The sequence below is a fragment of the Rhinolophus sinicus genome, linkage group LG03 (genome assembly GCF_036562045.2).
Source record: "Rhinolophus sinicus isolate RSC01 linkage group LG03, ASM3656204v1, whole genome shotgun sequence".
NCBI lineage: Eukaryota > Metazoa > Chordata > Mammalia > Chiroptera > Rhinolophidae > Rhinolophus > Rhinolophus sinicus.
Window position 1 is genome coordinate 100,445,576 of NC_133753.1, and position 18,587 is coordinate 100,464,162.

The 18,587-nt window shown below is 53.6% G+C and overlaps 2 protein-coding genes across 2 annotated transcripts; one reads left to right on the plus strand and one right to left on the minus strand.

Annotated features, from left to right (window-relative positions):
- Positions 1-727: 727 nt before the first annotated feature.
- Positions 728-7,981, minus strand: PLOD3 (procollagen-lysine,2-oxoglutarate 5-dioxygenase 3). The gene is made up of 19 exons (XM_019752778.2): positions 7,511-7,981; positions 7,054-7,145; positions 6,777-6,913; positions 6,518-6,681; positions 6,263-6,375; positions 6,045-6,108; positions 5,504-5,601; positions 5,135-5,236; positions 4,830-4,955; positions 4,561-4,682; positions 4,179-4,283; positions 3,940-4,065; positions 3,517-3,658; positions 3,320-3,433; positions 3,083-3,151; positions 2,576-2,680; positions 1,927-2,073; positions 1,542-1,667; positions 728-1,185 (listed from the first exon to the last, which is right to left on the minus strand). The coding sequence occupies exons 1-19, from the start codon at positions 7,626-7,628 to the stop codon at positions 1,030-1,032; spliced, it is 2,226 nt and encodes a 741-aa protein (XP_019608337.2). The 5' UTR covers positions 7,629-7,981; the 3' UTR covers positions 728-1,029.
- Positions 7,982-8,011: 30 nt separating this feature from the next.
- ZNHIT1 (zinc finger HIT-type containing 1) lies at positions 8,012-15,992 on the plus strand. Its single transcript, XM_019752779.2, has 5 exons — positions 8,012-8,647; positions 13,223-13,393; positions 13,848-13,927; positions 14,057-14,226; positions 14,322-15,992. Exons 1-5 carry the CDS (start codon positions 8,626-8,628, stop codon positions 14,341-14,343), a joined length of 465 nt encoding a protein of 154 aa, XP_019608338.1. The 5' UTR covers positions 8,012-8,625; the 3' UTR covers positions 14,344-15,992.
- The last annotated feature ends 2,595 nt before the right edge of the window (positions 15,993-18,587 follow it).

Consider the following 18,587-nt stretch of genomic DNA (forward strand, 5'->3'; position numbering starts at 1 on the left):
GACAGGTGAACAGTCCTTTGGTTTTTAAAAGGCTTCTACAAGGAAACACTTGGGAGCTAAATTCAGGAAGGTAGGCTGGTGCAAGGCTGGGAAAGACCAAGCTGAAAGGGTGTCCTCAGGGCTCCTCAAGGGGGTCTCCGCAAGGGCTTGATGACCCTCTAGAAGCTAGAAGCAAGACCTGCTCTCAGGAGGTCTCTCCTCTTTTCCAAGGCCACTTCACATTTCTTTTCCAGGAAGCTTTCTTGGAATGGCCCACCAGAGCTTCCCCTTTCCTGACGCGGCCTAACTAAAAGCTTAGATCCCGGGACGCGCAGCAAGGCCCCTCCCTGCCTTCCCTCATAGGACACATGCCTTCAGGGAGCCTTCCTTCCCTGAGCACTGTCCCTGGAGCCCAGTTCAGGACTATGTCATCCTTCCTATAAAGGAAAAGATGCCATCAAGTGATGAGAGAATCAGGGAGAAGAGTGAGGGGGCCGGCTTTCATCTGAACCTGACAAGGAAGTCTTCTTGGTTTGGCCCTTCACAGGCACTTCCCCAGTTTAGGCAATAAAGGGCAGTGAGAAATGGGATCCAGGGAAACTTCCAGGCTCCCACACAGTTCTCACATTCTGCTTCTGCCTTTTCTTCTTCTCTGTTCTTTTCCTTTGGAATAACTCTGGGTCTCCCTCTACTCTGGGTGGCAAGAGGGATACAGGGTCAATAGGTAGATGAAAGATGATAAATGGACTCAAGACTTATAAATCCTCCTTTATTGGGAGGGAGGCTGAGAAACAATAAGTTATCACATGAGGAACCCCCAGAAGGCCTCTTCTCGTGAACCCCTGGGAGCTGAGGAGAGGGACAAGGCGACTCCCGGAGCTTCCTGAGAGGGCTGTGTGTGTGGGTGGCGGGGCAACGAGGCAACACATTCAGTCCCAGACACACCGAAGGTACACTCAGGAAGCGAGGAGCCAGACAGACCCCCCCCCTCCAAGGAGGGGGTCACAAGAAGGCACGATGGCAGGAGAGGTTTAGTAGAGTGGTTGAGAATCACGGGTCAACAAAGGACACCATTATGTAGCGAGTGCCCCTCGTGGTGGGCAGCCCCTCGTGGTAGTGCGTGAGTCGGCCAGGATGCAGGAGCGCCCACCCCTTCCGTGGGGCTGACACCACACAATCATAGCGTAGGAAACGGCAGCCACCTCCCTGGGAAGGTAAAAAGGGGGTAGAAGGGGAGAGTGAGCCACATGGAGTTTGGGGACAGGCAGATACAAGGGCATGAGAGGCAGACCAGAGGGATAAGGGGGGAGGGGACACAGAGGGTTTGGGACATCAGCAGCCAGCCTGGAAGGGAACCCAGAGAGTATATCGGCAAAATAACTGGGAAACGTGCAGAGGGCAGGCTGGGGGCAGGGGAGGCGACTGAGGGCCATGTGCAGGGCTGTAAGCGGGAAGGATACAGGGTCCAGGGGAAGTGCGTGCGTGTGCGTGTGTGTGTGTGTGTGTGTGTGTGTGTAGGGGCCCTGGTGGCACCCTGAAGTGGGAGGGCGCTAGGAGCTCACCTCATAATCCAGGCCCTTGTGGTTGAGGGCAACGTTGAGAGTGAAGGTGGATGAGTCATGATGCGGCCGCAGAGAAGGCTGTTCATCCGGCCGGTAGCGGACCACAAAGTTCATCACCGCCCGGGTCTACCGGACACGAGAAAAGAGGCTGGAGGGGTGGCTCTCAGGCAGGAGGCCTTCTAAGGAGGTGACAGCCCATATCCAGGGAGGGGGAGTGGCTGCAGGAGTCAAGCAGGCCCCCCCCCCCAGGCTGCCCTCCTGTAGTATCTTTTTTCCATGGGGCCCCAAATGCTATAGGAGCTGAGAGGGTGCTGCATGGGGACTTCCAGCTGGAACTGGGGTGGGGGAAGGTAGAAGGGGCAGGGTGGCAGGAGCAGTGGCCCACCTTGGTGTGGTAGCCTGGGAACAGGCTCTCCGTCATGGGCCCCACGTACGTCCTCAGCAGCTGCAGCCATTGGTCCTCATAGCCCACCTGCTTCATGTGGATATCCACGGTAGGCACGTTCTCGTAGCCGCCAGCCAGCCTTGAGTCCTGTGGGCAGTGGGCAGTGAGCCCTGACAGGGCAGTGCCAGCCCCCCCTCCTCTTGCTCGCAGGCCTTAAGCCAGTGTCCCTTCATCTGCAAGAGTCTCAACCACTTCTTAACTTGACTCACTCCCACTGGCCCTTTAACTCTCAGCTAGGATGTCATCTCTTCTGTGAAGTCCCTTAATCCCCCTACATCTGGGCTAAAGGTCCTTCCTGTGGCTCCCACAACACCTGGGCTGCTGCTGCCGCCACTGAGTCACAGGTGAGAGGGCAGAGCTCGTCCTGCACAACCCATCAGTGTTCCTGCACCACCTAGGTCAGTGGTGCCTGGCATTTAGCACCTGCCCAGTAAGGATTTCTTGAATGAATGAATAAATAAATGAATGCAGTGGTACCCCCAGTGGGCCCCCTCCCCTTTGGGGACTCTTCTCTGTTCCTACTCTCCTGACAGCAGTTTCCCTCCATCAGACCCAGCACCTCCCTTCTTTCTGTCCCAGCCCCGGTCACCTCATGCCGGCCTCCTGACCACTGGCCGTAGTGCTCCATTTCCTCCACCAGCTCATCACACATTTGGTCCGACAGCAGAGGGAACCAGTACACATCTGGGCACGGCTGAGGACAGGTCGGGGGAAGAACAACAGGGCTGGGTGACACTCAGGGACCCATCGCCAACAGAGGCGAGAAAAAGCAGGGAGAGAAAGGGAAGCCAGGAGATGGGAGAAGCTGGGGGAATGGGGCTCTGAGCATGGGATGGGCCATGGCAAGGGCTGGGCCAGGAGAGGCTGGGCCAGAAACAGTGGCTGAGAACAACACACATGGCGGGAAGGTCCTGGAACCCCAGGTGCTGAGAGTGGTTTTCAAACTCCTTTACAAAAATGTCGGTTTGCCTTCATGTTGCCTGAGCAGAAAACCCTAAGGTACCTAGCGGAAGTCAGTTTGGAAACCACTAATCCAGGCGGTGGACCCAAGGGGCGGTGGCCATCAGGGTGGTCAGGGGTCTTGAGTGGGGCTCACCTGTTCCACGAGTCCCTCCCCTTCAAGGGCCCGGCTGTAGTTCTCGTGAATGTACTGTTCCTTCCAGTCCTGGGGGGTGAAGGGGGGCGGAGGGGAGTACTTGGATGTGTGTCCTCTTCACTTCATTTGGTCCAATCCAGGAAGCCCCATGCCCTGGACCGCCCCCTCCCTGGCAGGGTGTGTTCATCCTATAGTGAAGGGCACTTGCACTCTCTGAGCAAGGGGTCCCCCATTTACCAGGGGGTTGTCGAAGATCTGCCAGAGGTCTGGGTGCAGGTGGTCTGTGTCATACCGGGAAGTGGCCAGGAGACGGCCAAATTCATGCTGATTGCTGAGGTGAAGGAAGATGCCCTGGAGTGGGGGGAGGATGTGAGAAGGACACCCGAGGTGGCTGCCTCCTACACCCCTGCCTTGGGCCTGACTGCCCCGCTCACCTTGTCCCGCAGGCTCTTACAGAAGGCCATGTCTGGGTCAGTGTCGCTGCCTGAGAACACCTCCCTCTGTGGCAGCTCTGTCCTCAGGGTCTCCCCCCGGATCACATATGCCTGGGAAATGTAGGGTACATTCCACACGCCCCTAGAGGTATCCACACTAGGGTCAGCTAGGTGGGTGGCCCCCACAATTCTGCCCAGTTCATCCCAGGAGCCCCCTCCCTCAGGGCACCCCACTCTGAGCCAGGAAGCCCTCTCACGTCCCCAAATAAGCACTGCCGGTCATAACCCTCTCATGTCCAGCTCCAGTCAGTCCCTACCCCACAGACACATCAGAACCCTGAAACTGGGGCCTTGGCTGAGGGGGCAGGTGTCGTTCAGGCCCATGTGGGAGGAGCAGGAGGGCTGCAGCCCCGCAGGACTCACACTCGCTTCCGCTGCACCAGCTCCACGTAGTCCTCGGAGCGGGCGTAGTACTCGTCGGGGCTCAGGGCTCCCCAGAAATTGGACCACAGCTTCCCATGGCGGGACAGCATGGGAGCTATGACTTTCCTGTGAACAGGTGGAGGTGAGGATTGCACAAAGGCAAGCCTGATTCCCAGGGAAGGAGCCTGGGGCTCGTGGGGGACTACTTTGGGGCCCTCTGGCTGAGCCAGGCAAATGACCTGTTCTCTTCAATGAGGATGCGCAGAGCCTGGGGGTTGGTGAGGACGGCATCGGCGTCCAGGCTGAAGTAGAATTCACACTCAGGGTCCTGACGACAACTGTCCCTAGAGGTGACAGACCCACAGATGGAGGAGTTGAAACTGGAGCAGGTGGGGGGAGGAGGGGACTGCAGAGTGGGTGGAACTTTCCCTCACTCCAGGACCCCAAGTTCTGTAGTCCATGCAAGACAGGCGGGGAGGACCAGCACAAGTGGCGGCAGCATTGTGAGGCCATGGGGAAGCTGGATGGTGGATGGAGAGGGAAAGGTGGTGCAGTGGAGGCACCCCACCACCTCCCACTACCTTCACCCCCACCGGTCCTTCCCGCCCATGGCTCACTCACATGGCCATGTCCCTGGCCTCGCCTGGGGTCAGGGCCTCCTCTGGCCCCACCAGCTTCACAGTTAAGAAGTGGTCCTGGAGCTGGGCCCAGGAGTCTGCAATGTGGGGCTCATGGTACACCTCCTACAGATGGGGGGAAATGGGGGAGTGCTGAGAGGGCAGAAAAGATGGTACCTGAGGAATGGGAGGGGAAAGATGGGGGAGTGGACAGGGTGTAGGAAGCAGGACCCTTGGGAGGGTCCACAGGGAGAGGCTGCCAGGGTATCTTACATTGTTATGCACGAAAAGGGTGATCCTGTCGGGGGGATAGTCCAGGAGCATCAACCGCTGCAGGAAGCGAGGCAGGAACGGAGTAGGTTGTTCCACAAACACGGCCAGAAGCACCCGGGGGGGAGGCTGGAAGATGCATGACAGGGCTCGGAGGAAAGCCTGGGGCCCCCATCTGGTCTGTCCTCTATAAGCCTGCTAAGTTTGGGGGTCCCCAGGAGCTTTGCCTTCCACTGCTGCCTAGCATGCTCTCCCTGTACCTCTTGCTTCAGTGTGTTCTCCCGCCCCACCCTGGCACCCCTCCTCACCTGCCCCCCCGGGAGTGTCCTCCGGTCCCGGTCGCAGAACCCACAGCCTCCCTCAGGAGTCCAGCCATTGGGAACATAGTTTCCCAGGTAATTCAGCTGGAGCTGTTAGGAGAGACGGGGAGAGGCTGAGGCAGAGGAGTCCACGGCTGGAGGTCAGGGAGGTCAGGTAGACAGACAGGGACAGGGCGGGAGGGAAAGTAGGGGACACTTAGGACCTCTCCTAGCACCTCTGCTGCGGGGGCTAGGAGGACCACTGCTCAGAGGGCTGGAGCGAGGGCTGGGAGCTGGGGTCAGGACGGGGTAGGGCAGGGACTGTGGGGCCAGGCCTGGGATAGGGGCAAGGGGCTGAGGGGATGAGCCATTGGGCACCTTAGTGGGACCGTTCCCATGGACCACCACAGGAAGCGTGTCATAGGCCACATTCCGGATACGCACACGATTCCGATCAAACTTTAAAACCACCTCATCTGGGGAAGAAAGCCAGCTTTAAACTCCCTTTCTCTTGAAAGCAGGTGCTTCTAAATATGGGGGAATCCAGGCTCTCTGCTGCCACCTGGGGACCTCCTCTACTTACTATCTATGTGACCTGGGCAAGTCACCAGCCCCTCAGAGAGGCAATTTCCTCATCTGTAACAGGTGGATAACCATAGACAACCCTCTCCGTAGGATTGCCGTGTTAAGTGAAATTACTGAAGTAAAGCCCCTGGCCCAGGGCTGTGGCACACAGTACGTTCCACAGATGTTGGGTATTACTGCCACTACACAGTGCAATTTTATCTATCAGTCATTCAGATATTTGACGAAGTTGAGATAAAGGTGAGCTGAAGACCACCCCAGTCCCACCAGGAGCCCCTCCTTAATTCAGGACCGCAGCAGCCTCTTTCATTACCCCTTCTGATTGCCTTCTCACCTAAAGCCCCGTTGAGGTTCTGAAAGATCCTGGATTTATGATCCAGATTAAGGCTGAGTTTCTCCTGGATGGGATGAGAGGCGGCAGTTAATTCAAGAGGCAGTGGGACATCATCTCTCACTCTTTTCTCTTTACATCTTCCCCCAAGCCCCTTTACCCCCTCTCTCCCATTCAGCCTGAGGTCTGCCACCCCCACTGAGCTTTAGACGGCCCCTCACCCTTAGTCCTGGGTCCAGGTAGAGTCGAGTGTAGAACAGCTGGTCATCATCGTCATCCTTGTACTTCCACTGGCGGACGATTTGGTGGATGGTGGGGGCAAAGCCGATGAATCCTGTGGGGGGAGGGAGGTGCTGACTCCAAGACTCCCTGGGTCCCACGGCCCTGTCCCCACTCCCTCTCTGGCCCCCAGGCACCTGGAATACTCCATCCCCCACCACTCTTGGCCTCTCTGCCTCGGGCCCTCTGCCACTCACCACCAGAGTTGAGGAAGCGCTTCCCCGTGCCCACCTCAGGGTACTGCTCTGCCAGCCCCCACTCCGGCCAGCAGAAGCCCTCTGCAGAGAACAGCAGGCGGCTGCCACTCTGGATGAACTTCTTCAGCAGCTCTGCGGGGCTGCCGGCCAGAATCACATCATAGCTGGCAAGGAAGGGGAGGACGAACAGGACAACTATTAGGAATCTCAGTATCCTCACATCCTCCTCCTGCTCGCCTCTCGGCTTTCTCCCCTTTACCTGTCCACAAACATGATGACCATATCCTCCTGGTCTGCATATTTCTCCATTTCCTTCTTTAGCCACCTGACCTTCTGTCCTCCACCAACTGTTCGGGCCACATCACCCCCTCGCCACTCCTCTCCCAGGCCCAGGGTCTGTGGGGGAGATCCGCCATGCCAGGGAGGGAATTCGGCTGGCCAGGCTCACCGTGGGGCCCCAGGAATCCAGCCCTCAGCCCACTCCTCCAGCTGGAAACGCCCCCTCCGAGCGGCCTGGAGGGCATTCCTCTCCTCACCCGCACTGTATAATTGAAGAACTCCGCCGAACGCAGGAAACGCCGGTATCCCTCGGTCTCGGCTGTGGCCACCGTGATCACCAGAAGCTTCTCTGTCACCAGTCGGGAATTGGCATTCGGGACCCACTCACCCAGCTCAGTGCCCTACGCGCTCCACTCACGTAGGCCCCCTTCCCCTCCCGCAAACTCTGCCGCTGTCCCTTACTTCCTTTTTCCAATTCCCTCTTACACTCTTCCCCGAGAGAAACTTCGACCCCAGTGACAGCAGGATGGAATTGACACCCAGGAATTTGGGTTCAGTTCGCATGGAGAGGCTGGATACCTTAGTTCAGAGTGCGGAGTTAGCGGTTCAGACCCTAGGAGCGCGCTGAGCGTCGGAGAGGCCGGCTGCCCCCTCAAAGCCCCGGACGGCATACACGTCATCCCGGAGCCCACTTGGCCCTCCCGGGGGTCTCACCTGGGTTGACAGGGTTGCCGCCCCGGGGACGATCGGAGGCCGAATCCGCAGGAGGCGGCGGCAGCAGCAGTAGCAGCAGTAACAGCAGGAGCCGGAGTCCAGGGCCCCAGGAGGCCATGGCTGGATGCGGGCCGACACAGCGCACAGGCCCGCACCGCTCCGGCTGCGCGCCTGGATCCCAGCTACCGAGCGGGGCTTTGGAAAGGGGACCGGGGCTGCTATGCGGCCCACTGCGAGGAGGAGCAGGGTTGGGGCTCCGCCCTGGAAAAAAGGCGTAGCCGGAGGTTACAGAAAACTCTAGATGCCGGCGTCCCAGACAAGGCGAGGATTGTCTCCAGGCGCCGGCGCGCAGGCTGTGCGGAGCGAGCAGAGGGGGCGCCGGGACTGGAGGCGGGAGAGGGGCGGGAGCTCGGGCTGGCGATCGCCGGCAGAGGACTTTGGTCAGAGCCAGTTCGGCCCACCGCCCGCCTGACACACGAGGAAATTGAAACCGGGAGAGGGGAAGTGACCCCTTGCGGGTCCGACAGGACGCCGCGGAGGCGGGCCCTTGCCTCAGCCGTGCCGGGGCGGCGGGGCGGAAGACTGGAGAGCGAGGCGGTGGGGGCACGCGGAGCGGGTACAAATGGAGGACCGGGTGTCAGGGAGGAAGAAGGCCAAGGCGTCTGAGGCCCCGGGGGAGCTAGGGGTTGAAGTTTCGGCGAAGGGTCACCGGATTGCCCACTCAAGCCCGCCCACTTTCTGTGGGAAGTCTGGCCCATCATCTCGACTGCCCCGGAGAGAAGCTCCAGGGGCTGCCTTTGTGATGGTGGCATCAAAAGAAGGACCAAAGGAAAATGACGTTTCTCGAAAGACCACTGGCATTTACCTCTTTAAAAGGACCCATTTCAGGGGTCCCACAAATACACAGCTACACTAAGGCCGGAAGTACTTTTGCCCATATAAAATATGGCGGAAAGCTTTCTGGTCTCCAAGGGAACATCAGGCAATGAATCTAAGTATTGGAATTATTCTGCGCATGCGCAAAATAGCACACACCGCCGGAAGTGATGCCTTTATCAAAGCGGGTGATGTAGTACGCGTGCGTAATAGGCTCTTTCGTCAGCTGTGTTGTGGAAATGGTGGAGAAGAAAACTTCGGGTATGTGAACCCCCGGGGGCTGGCCCCCCTTCGTCCTCTCAAATCCGAACCTCGCCTAGGATTTCCTCACTCAGTTATTAGTGTCAGATCCCTTCCCCGGCCCTCCGATCCTGGCGTCGGGGCGGTCTCCCAAACCATTCACATTTTATTGATGCCTCCTCCAAGCCGGGCGCTGGGGATAGAGAAAGGAAAAAAGATCTTTATCTCCCTAGAACTGGATTTCTGGAGGGGGACAGACATGCAGACCAACCATTGCATTTCAGAGTGATTCGTACTATGGCAGAGGGATGCACAAGGAGGAGTGGTACTCAACCCTGCTCTGGGAAGGAGGGCACCATGAAGGCTTGGAGGTGAAGAGAACGCTTGGATTGAGTCTTGAGACTCGAGTTAGGTTTCACTCAGTGCAGGTGCGCAGGGACTCATTCCAGGTATCGGGAACCGCACGTGCAAAGGCAGAAAAGCAAGAAAAAGCAAGTCGCTTAGGAAGCCAAGTTCACAGTTCGGTACTTGCGGAGGAATTGTAAAGGAGACTGGCGGGCTGGGGAAAGGCACACTTAAAAGGCATTATATACACTGCAGCAGCGTTTGAACTCTGAGGGCAGTGTAGAGCCATCAAGGGCTTTTAAGGCAGGGGAGTGACCGAAACAAATTTATCTTTTAGAAAGGCAGTTCTGGCTTCAGTGCAGAGGATGGGTTGGAGGGACGAGTGCAGCGCTGTCCCGTAGAACTTTCTGCGATGATGAGAATGTTCTTCATGAGCACTGTTAGTATGGCAGCCATGTGGCCACAGGTGGCTGTTGAGGACTTGGAATGTGGCTCGTGCAGTTGAGGAACCGAATTGTAAATTTTATCTCCTCTTAATTCATTTACATCGAAATTTAAATAACCACATATGACTAGTGGCTACCTTATTGTATAACACAGGTCTAGAGGCTGGAAGGCCAGTTAGGTATTGAATAGTCCAGATAAAAAGAGATGAGGGTGGGAACATCTCCAGATTGACTTGTAATAAACCCAGCCGTGTCATTCCTTTCTTAAAACCCCTCACTGGATCTTTGTCACCCTCACCATAAAATCCCCAAATCCAAGTTCCTTTATGTACTTAAAAGATAGACTCTTAATGGTCTGCCTGACTTCATATCCACCACCACCACCACCCCCCCACACACACACAGAGTCTTCTTTTTCTTTTTAAGATTTTATTGGGGAAAGGGAACAGGACTTTATTGGAGAACACTGTGTACTTCCAGGACTTTTTTTTTTTTCCTTCCCAAATCAAGTTGTTGTCCTTTCAATCTTAGTTGTAGAGGGTGCCATTCAGCTTCAAGTTGTTGTCCTTTCAGTCTTAGTTGTGGAGGGCACAGCTCAGCTCCAGGTTGAGTTGCTGTTGCTAGTTGCAGGGGGCGCAGCCCACCATCCCTTGCAGGAGTCAAACCGGCAACCTTGTGGTTGAGAGGATGCGCTCCCACCAACTGAGCCATTCGGGAGGCAGCTCAGCTCAAGGTGCTGTGTTCAAGCTTAGTTGCAGGGAGCGGAGCCCACCATGCATTGCGGGACTCGAGGAATTGAACTGGCAACCTTGTGGTTGAGAGCCCACTGGCCCATGTGGGAATTGAACCGGCAGCCTTCGGAGTTAGGAGCACGGAGCTCCAACCACCTGAGCCAGCGGGCCGACCCCAGATTCTTTATATACTAGCCATACAGAACTTCTAATTTATTGAAGGCACCACAGCCTCCCATCCCGGCCTTCTCTCAGGCTGGTTTCAAGGCCTGAGACACCCTCCCCTCTCTGCCAACCATTCATCAGTCAGGCCTCAACCTGGACTTACATTCCTCTGGAAAATCTTTCTGACTATCCCAAAGCCAGGCTAGGTGTTTCTGTCATGTGCTCGGCAGCACTCTGCACTTCCCTATACTAGCATATACTGTGCCATACCATGCTCGTTTGTATGATTATTTGTATTCCCCACTAGTCCGCAGGCCCTGGTTGTATTCCCAGAGCCTAGGGCACCGCCTGGCACTTGGAAGGGAGGCAGTATATTGCAATGATCAAGAGCATGTTTTGTGATGCTGGCAGTTTGGGGTGTGAATTCTGACCCAGCCACTTAATAGCTATGCGAATGTCAGTAAGCTTGGGATGATAATGATACCTGTCCCACAGGGTTATTTGTAAGAGTTAAAGGATTCCATTTATGCAAAGAGCTTAGTATAGTGCCTGGCTCATAGGACATGCCCATGTGTTAGCTACCGGTGCTGAGGTTTTTATTATGGTTACAGGCAGTCAATAAATATTTGTTTAATGAATTGAGAGAGGTTTTGGGGTAGAATATCAGGATCTGGTCAACAGCTGGTATGGTAATGAAGAGAGAGGTTTAGAGTAACTCCTAGGTTTGTGGTTTGGGTAGCTATGTAGATGGTTCCATTCACTTAAAGAAAGTCTACAGGAGGAGAAGCAGACTTGGGTGGGAAGATTTTTTTTTTTTTTTTTTAATTAGTTTCAGGTGCACAAGACAAAGCAAAACTTAGACATTTATCATTTATATCCCTCACACTGTGTGAACCCCCTCCCCCATCCACTATCCCTCTGTACGTTCCCAAAACCTCTCACCTTCGGGTGGGAAGATTTTTTAATTTTGAGTTGCGGTGTTAATGGGATCAACAGGTAATTTCCTGCAGCCAGTTGAATAGTCAGTTTTGGAGCGAAGGAGAAGGTTCTGGACTGAGAGAATCACTGTTGGAGTCATTTGCTTGTGGGTGAGAGATCCCTGTGTTTGGATTAGAAATCTCAGGAAGAGTTTATAGACTAAGAAAGAACAGGGACAGCTATCTCCTTCGAGGCAGAGAGAGAAAGCAAGGTGGGAGACAGAAGCCAGATATGGGAAAGTAAAACCTGGAGTCATGTCAAGAAAGCAGGTGAAGGGGCTTTTTAATGTGAGGGAGCTAGTCAACACAGAGTGTAGAGAACTCAAGTAAAATGCACACTGGACTTGGTCCGAGAAGGTCACTGTTGTGGGTAGTTCCCATCAAATGTAGTCGGTTTGCTGGGGGTTGAGGAATGGACGAGAGATGAGGAAATGAAATATCACATGGACCACTCTGCCAAAGAAGAATAGCTGTGGGGCCGGCCTGGTGGCTCAGGCGGTTAGAGCTCTGTGCTCCTAACTCCGAAGGTTGCCGTTTCGATTCCCACATGGGCCAGTGGTCTCTCAACCACAAGGTTGCCGGTTCAACTCCTGCAAGGGATGGTGGGCTGCGCCCCCTGCAACTAGCAACAGCAACTGGACCTGGAGCTGAGCTGCGCCCTCCACAACTAAGACTGAAAGGACAACAACTTGAAGCTGAACTAAGATTGAAAGGACAACTTGACTTGGAAAAAAAAAGAATAGCTGTGAAGTTGGGTAGACACAAGAGCGTTTGGCAGGTTTTTCCACTGAAAGGAAAGTGCCAGTTGAGGAGGAGAGATTGAAGATACAAGAGGGAGGGGAGGACTCATCTTGGAGGTGAAGAGTTGGAATTAGCAGTGGGTCTTGGTGTGAGGGGCTGCATCCACTTTGAATGGGGGGAGGGTGGGTGCCCATGCAATTATGATTGAGGGTGGGCTGAAAGATGAGCGTCTGTACATGTCAGAGGCCTGTTTCCTTTGAGGTAGGAAATGAGATTGCTGAGCAGGAAGGCCAAATGCATTAGGTCCCAGTGGAGCCTGAAAGCCCTGAGGGTACAGTGGTCTCCATCAGCATAGTTGTGTGATTTCTGCCAGCGGTGTGGTCTCTAGGAGGCATTTCATTGGTTGGATCTGGGATTGGGGTGTAGTTGGGTCTGAAATTGGGAGGAAAACCTGGGGCTAAAGGGATAGAGAACAGGCATGAGTGCCTGAAATGGTTTGGTCTTAGTAAGCTGGGAAGGAAGCAAACCAGAGGGGCTGATATATAGCAGTCCTCCCTTATTGACAGCAGATAAGTTCCAAGACCCCCAGTGGAGGCTGACATTGCGGATAGTACTGAACCATATACGTACTATGTTTTTTCCTATATGAACACGTATTTTACACCTTCTCTCTGACAGACCTGAATTGCCAGCATCATTACCCTTGCACTATGGGGCCGTTGGTCAGTAAAATAAGGGCGACTTGAACACAAGCACTGGCATGCTGCAGCAGCTGATCTGATAACTGAGGTGGTTACTAAGTGGTTAATGGATGGCTCGTGTGTACAGCCTGGATCCTTTGGACAAGGGGACGATTCACGTCCCAGGCAGGATGGAGCAGACTGGTGCTTGATTTCATCATGCTACTCAGAATAGCACACAATTTTAAACTTATGAATTGTTTATTTCTGGAATTTTCCATTTAATATTTTCAGATCGCAGGTAACTAAAACTGCAGAAAGTGAAACCGCAGATAAGGGGGAACTCCTGTGTTGGTAGAAGATACAAGAGCCAAGGGCTCGGTGACTAGGCTGAGATCAGAGAACTGGGGCTCCACACCCCATAGACGTTCACACACTGCCCAGAACCAAGGTCACCCTAGCTTCTCTCTTCTCTGTGCCCCCATAACTCCTCTGTTCCTGCCCCATCTAGTTCGCTCCCAGGACCCTGGACAGCGGCGGGTTCTGGACAGGGCGGCCCGGCAGCGCCGCATCAACAGGCAGCTTGAGGCCTTGGAGAATGACAACTTCCAGGATGACCCCCACGCAGGACTCCCCCAGCTTGGCAAGAGACTGCCTCAATTTGATGATGATGCAGACACCGGTGAGGCGGGTGGAAGAGGAAGGCAGGCGTGGGGCCAGGGAGATAAGACTGAAGGAAGGGGAGACTCTGCCGAGCTGAGGGTTGTGAAAGGACATCGGGCTGGGGAACCATGACCCAGGAACTCCTCTGGCTCTGCCAGGGACTGGCTCCTGTGACTTGGAGCCAGCTGCTCTCCCCTGTCTGTGCTTAGTTTCCTCTGAAGAAGATGGAGCAGGTTAACCCTGAGATGTTTTCCAGCTCTGACGTAAAGCCTTAGATTTAGGGAGTGTGGAGATAAAGGAAGGCAGGGATTGGAGAAGTGGAGGGAAGGGAAAAGGATGGTAGACGGAGGCTGACCTAGGGCCTAGGTGAGTGTGGGCACAGAATGAACACAAGAGTATCGGGAATGATGGGGCAGAGAAAGATGGTATCTTTCTTGGCACATGCCAAGTAACTCATTGCTCTTGACCTCTAGGAAAGAAAAAGAAGAAAACTCGAGGTGATCATTTTAAACTTCGCTTCCGAAAAAACTTCCAGGCCTTGCTGGAGGAGCAGGTGAGAGAGGAGCAGGCCAGGGAGGATTCCACAGGGAAGGGATGAGCCCACAGAGATGCTTGTACATGACAGGTGTTTGCTGCTTGGGTGGGCGGGGGATTCATGGAGCCTGTCCCCTTGTCTCTGCAGAACCTGAGTGTGGCTGAGGGCCCCAACTACCTGACAGCCTGTGCGGGACCCCCCTCCCGGCCCCAGCGCCCCTTCTGTGCTGTCTGCGGCTTCCCCTCCCCGTACACCTGTGTCAGCTGTGGTGCCCGCTACTGCACGGTGCGCTGTCTGGGCACCCACCAGGAGACCAGGTTAGCTGGGAACACCCTCCGGGTCCGCACCCTCTTCCTCCTAAGCCCCACGGCTTCCCAGACCCTCTCCCATGCTGGGCTTCCTATGCCTGCAGGTGCTTGAAGTGGACTGTGTAAGCCTCGGCAGCCGGAGAGGAAGGCCCTCATGCATCAGCCCGGCCTCGGAGCGGAGAAGATCTCAGCAGAAGAAAGATAGGTGCTCCCCCGACCAAGAGAGGAGCTGTTCACTCAGCCGACAAAGCTCATTCTTACTCCCAGGGAGGTGGCAGGGAAGTGGGTCCGCCCTCGGGTGCTGTCATAACAAAAGCTTTCAAGGGAGGAGGCAGCTGCCTGTGAGGTCACATGGTGTTTTGGGGGTGAGGGTGCTGTGTCACCTGTTTCTCCTACTCACTGCTCTGTGTCTTTTTCTCCAACCTGTTACTCACCCTTCCCACTGTCTGCCCGTCTGGACCCCGGCCATGAAAGATGATGTGGCATTCTCCCGCCCCCCTCAGGTCCCTACATTTCTTGGCTGCTGCTTTAGGTCACTTTTTTGATTATTAAATTAGTTAATTTGTTTTTGTTTTTTTGTTTCTGTAGTTCCTCTGAGTATCTTTTGAGTCCAGCTAGGTCCCAGGACTGGTGCCAAGGAAGTGAGAGTGGGGGCCAGGGGTGCAGAATGATACTGTGGAAGGAGCCAACCCTGTTTTCATTGGGTCCTTAGTTTTGGTGTCACCTGTCTGAGGGAACAGTTGTCCTGAGGTAGCTCTTGTTGTCAGGGGCTGTGATATGTGAAATTATTAGCAGAGCAAACCCAGAAGTTTCTGGGAAGCACGGAGGAATCCATTGTATAGAGGGCCCTGTTGTTGGTGGCCCTGGATGCTGTCCCTCTTGTGTAGAACTTCTTACACCCACCCCTTTTCTAAGTGGGTGGTGAGCTGTAAGCATGTAAGCTCTTGGAGCTGCTGCCCTAGTTGGCCAGTGCCCTGTGGAAACATAGCCAAGCACATGCTCTGGAAGTATTTGTTGATCAAATGACCACAAAAGATATTAACAATACCCAGCAAAGTCAGTGTTAGGTGCCTTCTTAGGCTCTTCTCCCCACTTTGGGGGATTTTCTTGGGGCTGGCCCAAATGTTCTTGGGGTCTTCCCGAGGAACTGTTTGTCCTTTCTCTGGAGACATGCAGTTGGGCAAGTGGGGTTAGTGACGGCTTTGTATTGAGTGGTGGTGAGAGTTTAGAGACAATCCTAAGTGTGGTTTTAAAAAATGGCTGGAAATTTTTTGACCATCCTTCCATCAAAGATGGGGTCTTTGTGCCCTTCCCCGGGGATCTGGGCAGGCTTATGACTACTTCCACCAGTAGCAAGTGGCGGAAGTGAGACCATGTGACATTCAAGGCTAGGTGGTGAAAGGCAGTGCAGCTTCTGCCTTGTCCCTAGGACACTTGCTTTTGGAGTCCTCAGCCACCATGTAAGAAATCCAGCTGTCCTGAAGGCGCCATGCTGTGCGGAGGCCCAGGCTACACGGAGAAGCCGCGTGCGGGTGCTCCGGTCACAGGGCCAGCCGACCAAGCCTTCAAGCCACCCCAGCCCAGGCTTCCATCATAGGAGTGCAGCTGCTTCCTGATGATTCCAGCCCCCAGGCACCAAGTCGTCCTCAGCCATTTGAGTCTTCCTAGCTGTGTCCTCAACATCATGGAGCAGACACAAGCCATCTCTGCTGTGCCCTGTCTAAATTCCTGACCTTCAGAATCCGTGTGTATAATAAAAAGGTTCATACCATTGAGTCTTGGGCTGGTTTGTTATGCAGCAATAGTAACTGGGACCTCAGGAATCCCACTTGCTAGCTGCTAACTCCTGGCTTAGGTTTATTGTCTCTCTCTGAAAGGGAAAGTTCCTGGGTCCTAACCTTTCTATTTTCCTCTCCACCAAGACGTACACTCAAGAAAGAAACTAGAAGAAAAGACAATTTCTTTGCAGGGAAACACCCCTGTGCTTCACTGCCTTGGAATTCCTGTCCAGTTTCCAGTGAGCACAATTTCTTTGGCTTATTTCCGAAATTCACTGACTTTGTTTCATGTTTTGCTGTGACAAAAAGAATCACACAGGTTCTGCATGGTGTAAGATTTGTCTACTCAGTGACATCCTGAGCCTTCCCCCACTGACCTTGATAGGACAGAACCAGACCTCAGGGACCTCCCCTTGCTTTGTTGCTGGTTATCTCCACAAGCCATCAATTGACATTCTCTAGGAAGGATCTCTGGACCCCCACGTAAAACTGTAACTGTTCAAGGAAAGCCTTGAACAATTTTTGCCAGCTTCCTGTGTACTAGTGGAGACTTGGTCCCCTCCTTGGGAGACATCCAGGTCTTTGAGAAATCTACACTATGCCAAAAGCCTCTAGAAGCTGGAGTCAATGTCATGATGGGGGCACCACAGCCCCTTCCTGGGCACACAGGAGCAGAAGAGGTTAATGCTAGGATCTGAAAGGCTAGAGACTTAGGGGCTCATAGCTAAAGACCTCAATGAGCACTGAATTTAACTGATGTGAATTTGTTTGGAGAGCCATGGGTTCTGGGAAGAAGGCTGACGTGTCTTAGTCTTAGACAAATCTTGGTCCCACTACATACCGATTTTGTAGGTTGACAGGTCACTTTATCTGACTCTGTGTAGCTGCCTCCCAGATATTGTGAAGATTACATGGGACCATGCACCTAGTCCAGTGCATCTGGGAAGTACTCAGTCAGTGACAGCTGTTGACATCATTGCCCAAGACCTAAAGCAGTTTCTTATGGAGCTTTTTCACAGTCATTTCCCTCAATCTGGAGGGTTTCTCAGAGTAGCCCTAGCATCTGGCCCATTCTATGACAACTAGGTGTTCACATTTCTCTTTGCTCCTCGTTTGTGAGTTTTTTGAGGACAGAGGCCATGTCTTGGTGCTCTAACTTCTAGAAAAGGAGAAAATAAATGCTAAAAAGTGTAAGTGTGGCAATAGCCCTCAGAGCCCGATGACCATGGCTGATGGACAAAGAAATCAAAACCTAGTGGTCATATTAAGGCACATATCTAGATGCTTGAATGTGAGCCTTGGCTCAGGTTAGTTTCCCCGAGAGAGGGAGGCAATGAGAAGAGGTGGGCCGGAGTTTGTGAAAGGAGGTAGAAGCTAATATATGGTGATGGAAGGAGACCTGACTCTGGGTGATGAACACACAATGGGATTTATAGATGATGTAATACCGAATTGTACACCTGAAATCTATGTAATTTTACTAACAATTGTCACCGAAATAAATTTAATAAAAAAAATAATGATAAATTTAACATAAAAAAAAATAACAATAAGAAAGAAAAAAAAAAGAAAGGAGGTAGAAGCTATGGGGTGGAGCAGAGGGAGGGTTTGGATTGGTAGTACCTGTGTGGCCTCAGGAGTCGCAGTTGTCTCTTGTCATTCACTGAGGAGGACTTAGGCATCCCTGTGGCACTTTCATGGCCTTTCAGAATTACAAGATTCTTTTTCAGTTATGTGTCTCATTCTGAGAGAGAAACCCACTATTGGTTTGCTAACAAGTACATGGGCGAGTACTTGCCATGGTAGATTGTCACACAAAGGGCCCCCATGAAACACTTTCCAGTGTCTGTGCTCTGTGCAGTCCCTTCCACGTGGACTTTGGACTTGGTCAGGGGACTGGCTTGGCCATAGGACATCTACAAACGGTCCAAAAGCAGAATATGAAGGGGATAGGATATTTGCAGACTTCTTGGCCATGGAACCCTTTATGTAGGGAATAGCTCAGAAAGCACTAGTGTTTCTGGGAAGCCCTGATTCGAATGTGTTTCCAAGGCCACTGAGCAGTCCAGCTTGCTGAGAGCACAGTTGTACAGAGGAAGAGGAAGAAGTGGGGATAGAAAGGTGGGCTAGGGCAGTATGTCAAGGTCTTAATTGTCTTGGGCTTTCTTTTGTTTTCTGAGCCATGAGGGAGCTGCCAGGGTAGGCCAACGAATGATACCCCAGTAGAGGAATATAGACAAGAAGCTCAATTACGGGAATCCTGTGATGAGTCCTGACAAGGGAAGGTGAGGGCCTGACCCAGGACCAGGCAATGAAGGGAGTGAAGTAGGTGGATGTGAAAACATGGCAGAGGGAGAACTGGTAGGATTTGGCAGCTAAGGGGAGAGGGTGGAGGAGGGGAAGTGAAGGGAAAAGCCAGAGATGATTGAGGTTGTCTGTCTGTGTGTCTGAGAGGTTGGCAGTGCTGGTAATAGGAATGACAGGAACTGAGGCTTTGGGGAAAGTAATGAATTTGTCCAGCCTGGTGAAAACACAGGGCGTGTATGTACTTCTGAAGCTTGGGAGAGAGGGTCCAGTTAGAATGCAGACGTG